Below are 12,984 nucleotides of genomic sequence, written 5' to 3'. Positions count from 1 at the left end.
CATTGTGTGAGAAGAAGATCCCACCCAAATATTGGATCACAATGACTAATTTGCTTTCATTGGCTAAATCTGCAGCATTAAAAAAAAAAAAAAAAAGCCTATTTAAACTTAAACACCCACCTTCTGGGCGCACAGTTGACATTTATTATTATTATCTTTTTTATAAACGTACTTAAACTTGGCTTTCACATAGGCACAGATTTGGGTGGGTATGTGTGCAAACTACAGCCCACCCAGGCCCACCCGTGGCTATACCACTGGTTTACAATGACAAAGACCCCGTTCACACTACTGGGGTGGCCCAAGGCAGCTGTGTGTGTGTGTGTGTGTATGTATGTATGTATGTATGTATGTGTGTGTGTGTGTATATATATATATATATATATATATATATATATATATATATATATATATATATATATATATATATATATATATCGTTTTTACATTTGCAGTTTAAAGCATCTTTGCATGTTCACGTATGTGACTGAAAAGCAGGCCTAAAATGTGGAAATTGCTTTTTTTAATGAAACAATGGCCTGCACAATGAAAGAGCCACCGGAATGTACTGTAATACAATCTACAACATTGCTTAATTTGTTTATTTCTTATTGACAAAAAATGGTGCTTTTGCAATGGAAAAAAAAGCTTAGTAAATCTGCCTTCAATTGATTAACAAGATAATGTATTCACTGTTTTTCACACTGTAAAACGTTGGTATGCAATCACAATTGAGAATAGGAGTCATGAGTTTTTTAGGTGCTTTAGAACTTTATTAAGGCTGCTCACATACAATGACTTCCAAGCATTGTATCACATATTACCCATTCACACAGTAAAGTAAAAGTATAAGTTAATGCACATAAATTATGCTTTTGGCTTGGATATGCGACATGAACTACTGTTTAGATTGCGTTATACTATTAGTCAGTATCTAGATGTATTAATGGAACTTTTGCAGTTTCAAATGTCATTGCTAACTCCCTTCCAGGGTTGTGCTGCATTACAAAAACAATTTATGTTAAATATATGTAAAATGGCTAGAATGATTTATAACACACACACACACACACACACACACATATCATGATAAACGTAAAAATATGTCTTGTTATTGTTTACTGTCAATATAAGTTATGTCAAACACAATGGTATGTAGTGGTGTATATATTGAACTACCAGAGATAATGTGAAACTCTTACAGCATGTTCACTGTTATGGTGTGCCCCCCAGTGGACAGGACACCACACCATTTTGCACCAGGCACATTGTAACTAGTCTAAAAGAAAGACACACATGTATTGTCTTATGTGGGCAGCCAATATAATCACTGGCTTCCCTTTTCATCTGTTGAAGATATTTTATTTCTCTGTCCTGATAGTTCAATGACTATGCATACTTGTATCTCTTTGCATCCTTAGTGAGCTCTGTAATTATTGCATAATTATTTGGACACAGTGAACTAATTAGACAAGTAAAAGTACTCCTGTATGCATTCGATAATATCATTAGTTCGACAAAGAACGAATGAAAGAAACACTTTTCCTGGTTTAATTATTTTCCTCATTGAGTGAATGAGGAGACAGCAGTATCCCTTAGTAGTATAAAATCCTTGGGTGACTAGGGTGACTATTTTCTCTTTGTACCCTCAATGAGCCTTGTCACTTAATTATTGAGCACATTAAACAAATTATTCCAGGAAAAGTGCTCTGGTGAGCATTCGATAATATTGTTAATGCAGAAAGCAGTCTATGCATTTTTCCTGTAGTAACTGTGTTGTATTACATTGCAGCAAGCCCTTCTCCTCCTTATGGCATCACTCTCCTTGCCTGTGATGGTCACTCCATGACCCTAGGCTGGAAGTACCCACGATATTCTGGTGGTTCTAAAGTCACTGCTTACTACATAGATCAGCATGATGTGGCTGACCTACACTGGAAGGGGACTAATGAGTTCCCCATCAAAGAAAGAATTTACAAGGTGGTTACCAGTAATCAGTAATAAGTTTTTTTTTTTTTTTTTTTTTTTTATGTATTTGTGTTTTTTATTAATGTAATGTGTATATTATCCAAAAAACTACTGTATATTGTACACAACATCCACAATTTATGATTTCACAGTGTATATTTGTTTTATTATATGGCAAGTGGAACTCGCTCTGTAATTAACTTTAGCTAGGATTCCACAACTGGATTTCATGATACCGTCCACTTTTTATATAAGGGACGTCACAAAGGCTTCTTATTGAGACTTAAAAACTTGTCAGTAATAGCTATATCTAGAGAATGCAGCTGGTGTCGTAGACAATCATCTCCCTCCCAGTTTTACAATCCTCGACTGTTATCTCCTCGTACAATGTGTACTGTACTTATGCCTTATTTGCAGTATATAGACATATTGAACTTATTAGAACAGGAAATGTACTTATTTGAGCACTCATTATTTTTCAAAGAAACAAATACAAGTCTCTTAAACATTAAATGTTTAACTGACCATGTTTTATTTTCTTAATTTAGGCTGAAAACCTAAAGGAGGGCTCATTTTATGAGTTCAGAATTCAAGCTGCCAACCAAGCTGGTGTGGGGCTTCCCTCTGATGCAAGTGACTACTTTAAGTGTGAGACGTGGGTTATGCCAGAACCAGGTACAGTATGGTATTTCAGCATTTATTTTTCAGTAGATAACTTGGAAGGCACATTTTTGTTCTAATTCTACAGTTTCCTATCCCATATTGGTAACTTTTAATTGAATTTTTTTTTTTTTTTTTCAGTATTCATATATTCTCTTCAAAGGCCTGAGGCCTGAGAATCTTCTTTGAAGCAATGCAGCTTCTCTTTTCATGTCCTTACTTTTTAATAAAAAACAAGTTCAGAAGCTGTTCTTCTGTTCTAGTTGCTGTTAATAGATATATGTCAGTGGCTTTATATTAGCAAGTACACTCAGGTAACAATTTGACTTAAATGACAGTCTTGAACTTCAACTTTAGTGGTCAGCTTTAGTAATCCACAACACACTGCAAACACACATTTAAGTGACACATGAGCAATGAGTGTGAGAATCTTTGAACAAGATGAATTCTCCCAAATATATATATATTTTTTGGGGGTGGGGATGTAACTTGTAAAAAAGATGTGTTTGTACTGCTGTAAAGTCTATTTTAAAATATTTAGGACCATCCTATGATCTGTCATTCTGTGAGATCCGAAATACTTCCCTGGTGATTCAGTGGAAAGCTCCTGTATACACTGGGGCAAGCGCAGTAACAGGATACCATGTGGATATTTGTGAAGTGGGTTCAGAAGAGTGGAAAACTGTGAATGAGAAGGCAGTAAATCATCGTTACCTGAAGGTACGACACAATAATAATAATACAAAAAAATTTTAAACATGAAAAAACAAACAAACACAATAATTACAATTTATTTTTTTATTTGCATTCTTGGAAAACCAATATTCACAAAAGTTTTGGATAACTTAATTTGACTATTTGGCTGTAAAACTGTGTGCAAGACATATTTGTTTAGAATGACACCTGTGGTTGGCCTTTTAGAGACACATCCATTTATGTGCCATGCGCCATGCATTTAAAAAAAAAAAAAAATGACTTCATGTGTGTTTATGCAAATATTGCTTCTGTGTAATAAATATAATTTACAAACTTTCAGGTTTCCGATCTGGAAGAAGCCAAGTCATATGTTTTCAGAGTTCGTGCAGCCAATGCAGCTGGTGTGGGCAAGCCATCTGATACTTCTGAACCTGTGTTTGTCCAGGCTAGACAAGGTAGAGTACAATACCATGAAAAAAGATACAGCAAAAACTGAAAAAAAACTATTGCAAATAACATATGTTTAAGGCATGTATTGACAGCTGATCTTGAATCTAAGTCCTGTGATCTTACGAACAAATGTGCCTCTTGCTGTTATTTCTCAGTGTATAAATCTCTGAAGACAGTTCACTAAAACAAAATAAAGAATGCTGTAAATAATAATAATAATAATAATAATAATAATAATAATAATAATAATAATAATAATAATAATGCCTTAAATTTCAATAGTTTATTGATAGCACGTCTTTAGATTGAGATGCTCTGGGGTTTCATGCTAAGTTCGGTCCTTGACAGCCATGTGGATAAGATCGATGTGTGTGTGCCTAGGAGTAAATGCTACGGTGTATCAGATATACTGCTTGGTATCGAAGCACATGTTTTAGCGTAGATCTTGAGACAGAATGCAGTACTGCAGGTCTCCCTTACCATGAATGACATATTAAGAGAAAGAGCGAGGAAGTGGGGTAGGGTATAATAAGAAATGCAGTATTCTCATTAGATTTATACAAATTTGCATTCATTTAGTACAATTTGTGAAACCAAGAGGCTGGGATCCCCAAAGGTACTAGAGGCTCATCCTCCATCTAAATTATGAAACTAATTGAAAAGGCAGTGACAATATTGCAGATAATTCCCTGGAGGTATTGCAGTTATTATGTTTGAAAGCATTTCAGTAATCTCTGACAAAATAGTCTAAATTGAACTGGACATTTTTGCCTTGTGGCAAAACAATTAATGACGGGAAATGCACACTGAGTTCATTTCCACTTAAACACCTCCTTACTATACACTGGTAAACTACAGTATTCCTTGTATCCCAAAAGTATTTATTTATTCTTAGGCACAGGTCATTTGTTCCCATCTGGATCAGATTTTTGGGTTCAAAAGTAATTATTTAAGACACCTTAATTGAATTTTAAAGACATGCTTTTGTGGCCAGTGTCAGTTGAACTATCAAGTGGAATAGTACAAAATAAACCAATAGGAAGTAGGTTTAAGCAGGGTGCAAACTGATATGTACAGTTTAGTTTATTTTTTCAAATGCATCTGCCTCTTGTCATGCATATTTACGTTGTATATCTAGGGTTTATGTCACAACTGTGTCCTCAACCAATTATCATTAAAGAAAATACCCATTATAGCTCATAATGTAATTATTAACCATAATAAACACAAAACCTAAAAAAGGTAGCGATTCTGGCTTAATTATCCCTAGATTCATGATGAAAAGAGATTAACAATTAATATTATGTATGTTTAAGTATTTCAAATCAATCATAAATGTGTATTTGTTATAAGACAAAAACAAAACTAACAATCAAAATTATTGTTACATTTATTCATATTCTCAAAGGAAGAAGAATAAAGGTTAGGCTTTATAGTTAAAAATATATGTATAAAGAAGAAACAAATTAAAACATTCAAGGAAAAGTAATGCATTGTTAAATGTTCATAATGAATCCTTGATGAGTCTTAATAGTTCATCATGTGCATGAGTGACGCATTACATATCATGCGCCAGCTTCCACTTGGCTAAGTATGCAGGTACAATGTAAAGCATCTAGTTGAATAGACGTGCATTATGTATTGTGATGATATCAATATCATGGCTTCAGTTCAGTTACTTGTAAACAATATAAGTTTGATAATTATTCTGTTGGTGCGATGTTTAAAATAAAGTCTTCTTAACACGGTCGTTCTCTCTGGAGAAATTTGTTGTGCAGCAGCACAGTGTAGTATCTCTGTGAAGTCTGTACTGTAGGCAAAAGCTTTTGTCATTCCGGAAGGAGAGCTTTGAAAATTACATCATTGCGTCTTCTTTTGAGTTGAGAGCGATGAGATGTTTTGAAGAAAGAGCAATTCTGGCGAGAGTCCAGAGAGTCCAAAGAGAAGAAGCAAAGTGATAATCCTTGTTTTGAGTTTAAATAACACGATGTATAGGTGTTCCCTTGTGCTGTAAACAAGTCTTTGTCTTTCTTTCCATTGGTTCACAGTATTTGATAGACAGTTGCGTGTCACACAAATAGGGTGTGTTAGAAATGGAATGTATCCGCCTATTTTGTTCATCATTTAAACCTCCTGTTCAATGTAACTTTAGTTACATTTATTGGAGAAGCATAATACTTTCAGTTTAATTCTCTATACAAAATTATAATTACAAGCATAAAAAACACATCATAATACAATCAAAGGATAATTTTTAAAAATAGTTATTAGTTTATAATATTCATTTAAAACACAATAAACACTTCAAATTTATTGGGAAACTTACTTAAAATAACTATTAAACTTGTGTCCACAAGTTATGTAATTAAAAATGATTCCTAAACCATTTTAACTAACTTTTAACACAATAATGCTAAAACTGCACTGTAGCTATGGCTTGCCTTGATAAGTTTTATGACACCTTAGGAGGTCAGATGATCAGATAGCATTTTGGAAGGCGAGCTTTAAAGAGTTAACACAGTTTGTGGCCTGTGCCTTATCAACAACCTTTGAAGTTCTGGAATCGGTGTTAACAAACCAATCCCCACAGCATGTCAATACAGACAACAGAATTAAATATCTGAGAAATGCTTATATTAAAATTAATTTAACCTTGAATTTCACTCTTGATTTCAGCTATACCAAAGACCAGATAATGAAATGCATAATCATAAGAGTAGAGCTTGTCGTACTGTAAATAGTTCATCCATAACCTGTCAGTGTTAAAACAAAATAAATGATCAAAGATGTTGTTTGTCTAAAGCTTATTTTGAGTAATATTGTAATAAGTCTAATACATAAATTGTACCTATGTTCCTGTAGAAATAATGGCAATATTTGCACAGCCTGTCTGTATGGTTGCAATGCCTATTGGCCACCTTTAAATGCAAATGTAATGGATACAAATCAAACTATAGTATCTTATTCCAGTTTGAACCTTTTTATCCCATTGAAACTATTGGGTCGTAGGTGTATAAATGAGATAACAAGGTTGTTGGCGGTCTGTTGAGTACGTAAAAATCATTAACAAATTATATTTTAGGAACATTGGAAATTGCTTCTGGTGTGGATGAAGAAGGCAACGTTTATCTGAAGTATGAATGCAATGAAATGACAGACATTTCTCAGTTTGTTTGGTGCAAATCCTATGGAGAAATTACTGAGTTCTCCAGGGTCAACATTGAAACAGAAGGACAGCAGTGAGTAGCACATGTTTTAAGCATGGCTTGAAATGCCCACAATTAAAATAGATCTGTGTTGTCTAAAGATAAACATTTGAAAGCTTGCAGGGTGACGGTTACACCATAACAAGCATAAAAATTATATAAGGAAAGAACTTGCAACTGGGATGATTACACGCACATAGGATCTTTGTGCTGTCTTTTCGTAACAGGTTCTGTTAGGTCTTAGACACCTTTGACATCTACCAATAAATATGTTCTGCTTTGGAGCTGTAATCAAACTGAAATTGTAATGGCGATTTTAATTGCTATGCCCCTTTTTGATAATTTTGTCAATTAACAAAAAAATGTCTTTCAGCTCTAAAATTGTCTTCAAGAACCTTGATAAAGAAGATCTGGGAACATATTCTGTGTCTGTCACTAACACCGAAGGTGTCTCTGCAAGCTACGTGCTGGAAGAGAAAGGCAGGTTGCCTGTGACTCATTAGAAACATTTGCACACTATTCTCATTATTTAAGTTACCTGTAAAGTCCATTACATACACAGGCTCTGAAATAAATACACTCAGTCCAGTCTTTTAAAACACAGCCCCTCTGGTTGAAAAAACACATAACAGGATATTATACAGGTAAGAAATTCAATAACAAAAAGGTTGATATAAAGTATCCCTTTAATTACTGGGGTGAGGTCAAAATGACCTGTGAAGTATTTTGTGTTAACGTCAAGTACTAATAGTACTTAAAGTCCCACACATAAGCTTGAAACTAAGTCTGATTGGCCTAAATCCAAATTGAAAGAGTACTCTTTTTGATCAATGAAGCAGAGTTCCAGTATTCACACAGTGCCACTTAATGAATAACCATTAATGTGATTTTAACTTCATATACATTTCATTTGTAATTTTGTGTATGAATTGTTATTTTTTTTATTATTATGCTTCAGAACTCAAAAAACTGATGGCCCTCAGTCGTGAAATAAAGAACCCAAGTAAGTACAAAATAGTATAAAACCTTGTAAACCTGACTTGATAGTAACAATTGTATTATCCAAACTCATCTAATCTAACTCAACTTTGAATAACTAATTTTGAATAACCAACAGGCAGCAATACTTAGAGTTCAATCTCCCCATCAGTACAAACAACTGTTAAAAAAGTATTTTTCTAAATCTACAGTAGTAATAAGTACTGTATGTTAATCAGTGTAACAGTGCAAAGTGTGGTATCTAAAACAACATTCCCCCTGAAGCATTCTTTTTTCCTTGCCTTTTCAGTGATCCCTCTGAAGTCTGAACTGTCCTATGAGATCTTTGAGAGAGGACAAGTTCGTTTCTGGATACAAGCCGAAAAACTGTCCTCTGCGGTCAATTACAGATTTATTATTAATGAGAAAGAAGTCACAAATAGTGAGGTATTTTTTTTTTTTTATAATTTTCTTTGATTTTTGAAAGTAAATCAATTGCAGCCCCAACACGAGATACAGGGAAATATATATCAAGATTGTTAGTGACCCTACCTTGACCCTAATGTCCAGCCTAGGATGTCCCGGTTCATCCACGAAGGTTCTTACACTGAGTACTTTTATAACAGAACACAGCAAAATACACTTGGTTTCCTAGTCTTCCCCAGCTGGTCACATTGCAGTTCACTCAATCAGCACTAACTCAGTGTCATTGACTGTCATATGTTCTGCAGCCTGCATCGCTCAAACAGTCCCACAGTGACACTGAAACAACTCAATCACAGAACAGATTATAACAAGAGTCCCTACGATTGTGATCCATCAAGCACCCTCTGCAATAGATCTGTGAACTGCCAGAAACTAGTTAATTGCTACAATATCCTTAAGGAATGACACCCTACTGTGGTGGTATGATACTGTTTGCATATGAAGAGGTGTAAGAAGGAGACCCTTCTTTACATTTGTGGAAAAACAGATAAAAAGGCAAAGACGTAACTGTAAATAGCCAGAATCATACAAATGCTAAGACTACAGTCTTACATTTTACTGTAGTGAAATGATTGAATGTGTTGTATATCCTCAGACACATAAGATTACATGTGCCTCCTCCACTGGCATTATTGAGATGGTGATGGATAAGTTCACAGCGCACAGTGAAGGTACCTACACCGTTCAAATTCAAGATGGAAAGGCTAAAAACCAGTCCTCGCTAGTTCTTATTGGAGATGGTAAGACCAACTGCATATGTTGTCTTATTAACATGTAGAGCAGCAGTAATAATTAAGTATATTTATGGTGTCTTATAATATTGTCACTCTCTGTTATGTTTAGTTTTCAAGGCTGCCCTAAAAGAGGCTGAGTTCCAGAGGAAGGAGTATCTCAGGAAGCAAGGTATTTCATTGACCTGAGAAGTGGTAAGAGATAGTAAATCAATATTATCTCCTAAGAGTGATTTGGAGTCTATACATTGCATCAGGCACAATACAAATTATCAGTAAGTTATGTAAAATATGGCCTTTTTTTACACAGTATGTTAAATATGTATTAGAATCACAGAGGGTTTTATACAACAGCTATAGCTGTGCAGTCAATCAATACTAAAGCTAGAAAAATAGACCATTCTACTTCCAGTAGTGTGTGCAGATAATTATAGACAGATGAAATTCAGGAAACCAAAACTCACAAGAATCCAGAGATTAAATCATTCATCCATTTTAAAATTTGTCAATAAACATTTTGGTCCTCATTCAGTAAACAGCGGGTACGTGTTTTGCATGCAGTAAGCCCCTTTACTGCCTGCTTTGTAAACAGTGGCAGGCCGCCTAGCGCATGGAAAAAAGAATGTGGAAAAAGTACTGTGTCCGAGTCATTTAAATGTAATGAATAATGTTAATGTCACAAAATCCCACTAGGGAGGTATTTCATATGCAAACCACATTCACTTAAGGGTGCTAACTTTGCTAGGTGTCTCAACGTGTGATAAGCACAGAACCAGCAAAACAGCTGCACAGGAGAGTGAGAAGAAGAGTCAGGGAGAGAGTATTTCGGACCAGACAGACGTTACTAGAGCTGTGTGAGGAGGAGGTAATAACTAGATACAGACTGAGCACAGATCATACTAGCCTTATATGTAGGGCCCCAGAAAATTCACAATATTTCAAATTTCACAGAAATCGTGTATTTGACTGCCTACTGTGAAAAATATGCATTTTACTTTTCTTACAGCATTTTTCATTACTATTCACCTCCCTGTTCATTTCATACTTTTATCAAGTAGAAGCAGCTCTACAGTAGATGTATATGGTCTTGCGTCAATGCAGTGCATTTGGTTACTACGGCAATAGGGTCAAACAAATACATGCTTCACGATTGGTGAATTCCTGATAATGTACAATGACGTAACATTCGAGTCAGAGGCGGGAAGTTTAAAATGGTTGTTTATATATTTTTGATTTATTAGCCTGCAGTGTATGATTAACATTAAAAATGCAGACAGTTGACAAAATAAAAAAAAGCCAAATTAATTTTGCATCCGTACGTAGAAGATCGCGTTCAGAGCTACAAAAAGGAGACATTGCATGTAGATGGTGGGATTCTCTTTTGCTAGACTTGTGATGTGTCTTTGGATCATCTAAGAAAAGATACTATTGACAAGCATCCTGACAGCGCAGTACACAAAAACAAGAAAATCAAACTTGAAGTTCAGGCTAAACAACTACAGAACAGGCAGGTCATAATCACAGGATTGTTTAAAAAGAGCACGGAAAGCCCACGTTTGAATTAGTGGAATCCTTTGTGCAGCGAACACACTGATACAAAAGCTGGTCAGTGAAATATACATTTTTTTATGGAAAAAAATCCTGAAATGTGCAACCATGCTTAACAGGGATTAAACAATATGTGATTAAAACAATATGTTGACTAATATTGTGCTTTATGTTTTATTTTTATTTATTTTTTTATAAATGCACATTCAACAGGGAATCTGATTTACAGTCAATTAATAAAGTTGTTAACACTTGTGGCCAGGTCAGCAAACCACATTGTTGAATTGACAGATGCAGAACATAAAAAATGCCATGCCATATACATGGCCTGTTGCTGTTGTACATGTACTTTAAGAAGTATTGTAAAAAGACAATTAAACACTTACTGTAACAAAGTCAAATATATTCTGCTTACCATGTTAGCATAGTTATGTCCACAAACTCAAAATAAAAAAAAAAATGAAAAAGTCATGAGGCCATTTTTCTATGCTGCCCTCACCTCAAGGGTTCAGTAGCTAGAGAACATCCATAGGTATGAAAAGAGATGATCGGCCAAACGGCAGAACATGGGCGCCTGGCAGTCTTCACTCATCAATACGATAAATTAGTTGCAGAGGTGAGGTCGACATTTCAATTATAAGATTATAAGTAATTGCTCAAACTAATTCTGTGTTTTCAAAGGAACACACCACAGCTGAGTGGATAGTCTGTCCAGTCTTCTTTCTTCATGTCAACTATATTACATGCACTACATCCTATTTTTTAATACTAGGTCCCCATTTCCTGGAATATCTTTATTGGCATGTAGAAGAGGATTGCACTGTTATGCTGATCTGCAAGGTAATTCTATCTGTATAAAATGTTATTTTCAATTCAATTCAATTCCATTTTATTTTTATATAGCGCCTTTTGCAACAAGTCGCCACAAAGCGCTCCACAAAGGCAAAAACAATACTTGTATACAGTATAAAATACAGTATAAAAACAAAACAGAATATATAAACTGAATTTAGGCCCATGACATAGTAAAATGTCATTATAAAATCATGATAAACATGGCTTTTCTATTCATAATGCAACCTTAATTTGGTGTGCATCTGCCATGAGTTGACATGTCTTGTTGATTGGAACAGGTGGCCAACGTCAAGAAAGAAACTGTGTTCCACTGGTACAAGGATGAAGTCGAGATTATACCTGAAAAACCAGCTAATGCAATGTCTGGAATATGCAAGTTGCCAATCCCTCATGTAATCATTTCACAAAAACACTATACACAAAGAATATTCCATGTAGTTATATTAAACATAGTTCAGAATCAATACTGAACAACCATTAACAGTGCACAATAATTTCTGTACTTCCAGTTCTCTAAGAAAGACCAGGGTGTTTTTAAAGCAACACTAACCGATGACAGAGGGCAGGATGTGTCCGCATTTGCTATAGCTGGCGAAGGTAATGAAACCCTGCATATACCCTGCATTCACTGTCTTTTACAGAAATAAATTACAGTATACAGTCGAGTATTTAGAACTCTATTTACCTGATTGATCCTTAACAAAACTTGTAAAGACTGCTGAGATCTCTCATTAGATGTTACTTTTTACTATAGTTCTGAATAATTTAAAATGTGGTATGATTTATTTATTTATTTATTTTTTAATTATCAACAATTAATCTACATTTGAAACTCTGTGGAAACATGCAGAGTCTTGGACATTTCCAAATTATTTTGCCTCCCATGCTTCCCCTCTAAGGTCCACCAATAGGCTGCCTTTTTAAGCATCCTCAAAACTAAGCGGAAATAAGTGTATTATTGTCTACAACATTATTTGTGTTTTGTTTTAGTGTTTGACGATATCATAAATGGCATTAGCAGAATGGCTGGTAAGTACTCAATGTTTTTTTTTTTTTTTTTTTTTCTTGATGTTTCTTTAATATACTACACCTAGAGTGGTGTATAGGACTCAAAAGTAATTTTCTTAACTTTCATTTGTTTAATTGTCCTAGTAATACATTAACAAGAGTGGGAAGATTGCCTACGATTTACTGTTGTATAGTAACCCTGATGAGTACGACAGCTATGGCCAAAGGTTTTGCATCGCCCTATAAAATGAACTAGATTTGCTTCATAAAGTAGAATAAAAGCTGCTGAATATTATTACGTAAACATATGGAATTATGTAAAGCTCTGTAGTTTTCCATATACAGTACTTAATGGAAAACTGACACAAATTGAAAAATCTCGCATTTTTAAATGTAAT

General features: G+C 34.6%; 1 protein-coding gene across 2 annotated transcripts in view; it reads left to right on the top strand.

The window, feature by feature from the left end:
• LOC121315762 (myomesin-2-like) overlaps nucleotides 1–12,984 on the top strand; it is a 48,665-nt gene that overhangs the window by 29,751 nt on the left and 5,930 nt on the right. For both annotated transcript variants that reach the window (XM_041250143.1, XM_041250144.1), the window contains exons 18-31: nucleotides 1,793–1,980; nucleotides 2,517–2,643; nucleotides 3,170–3,348; nucleotides 3,665–3,779; nucleotides 6,857–7,013; nucleotides 7,354–7,460; nucleotides 7,939–7,983; nucleotides 8,269–8,405; nucleotides 9,040–9,184; nucleotides 9,288–9,347; nucleotides 11,496–11,563; nucleotides 11,857–11,970; nucleotides 12,088–12,175; nucleotides 12,569–12,607. In XM_041250143.1, the coding sequence (XP_041106077.1) occupies nucleotides 1,793–1,980; nucleotides 2,517–2,643; nucleotides 3,170–3,348; nucleotides 3,665–3,779; nucleotides 6,857–7,013; nucleotides 7,354–7,460; nucleotides 7,939–7,983; nucleotides 8,269–8,405; nucleotides 9,040–9,184; nucleotides 9,288–9,347; nucleotides 11,496–11,563; nucleotides 11,857–11,970; nucleotides 12,088–12,175; nucleotides 12,569–12,607 (1,569 nt within the window). The remainder of the gene's footprint in view (nucleotides 1–1,792; nucleotides 1,981–2,516; nucleotides 2,644–3,169; nucleotides 3,349–3,664; nucleotides 3,780–6,856; nucleotides 7,014–7,353; nucleotides 7,461–7,938; nucleotides 7,984–8,268; nucleotides 8,406–9,039; nucleotides 9,185–9,287; nucleotides 9,348–11,495; nucleotides 11,564–11,856; nucleotides 11,971–12,087; nucleotides 12,176–12,568; nucleotides 12,608–12,984) is intronic.

Source organism: Polyodon spathula, chromosome 5 (assembly GCF_017654505.1).
Source record: "Polyodon spathula isolate WHYD16114869_AA chromosome 5, ASM1765450v1, whole genome shotgun sequence".
Classification (NCBI taxonomy): domain Eukaryota; kingdom Metazoa; phylum Chordata; class Actinopteri; order Acipenseriformes; family Polyodontidae; genus Polyodon; species Polyodon spathula.
The sequence above is the reverse complement of the archived record's forward strand: the minus strand, read 5'-3'. Positions and strand labels throughout refer to the sequence as shown.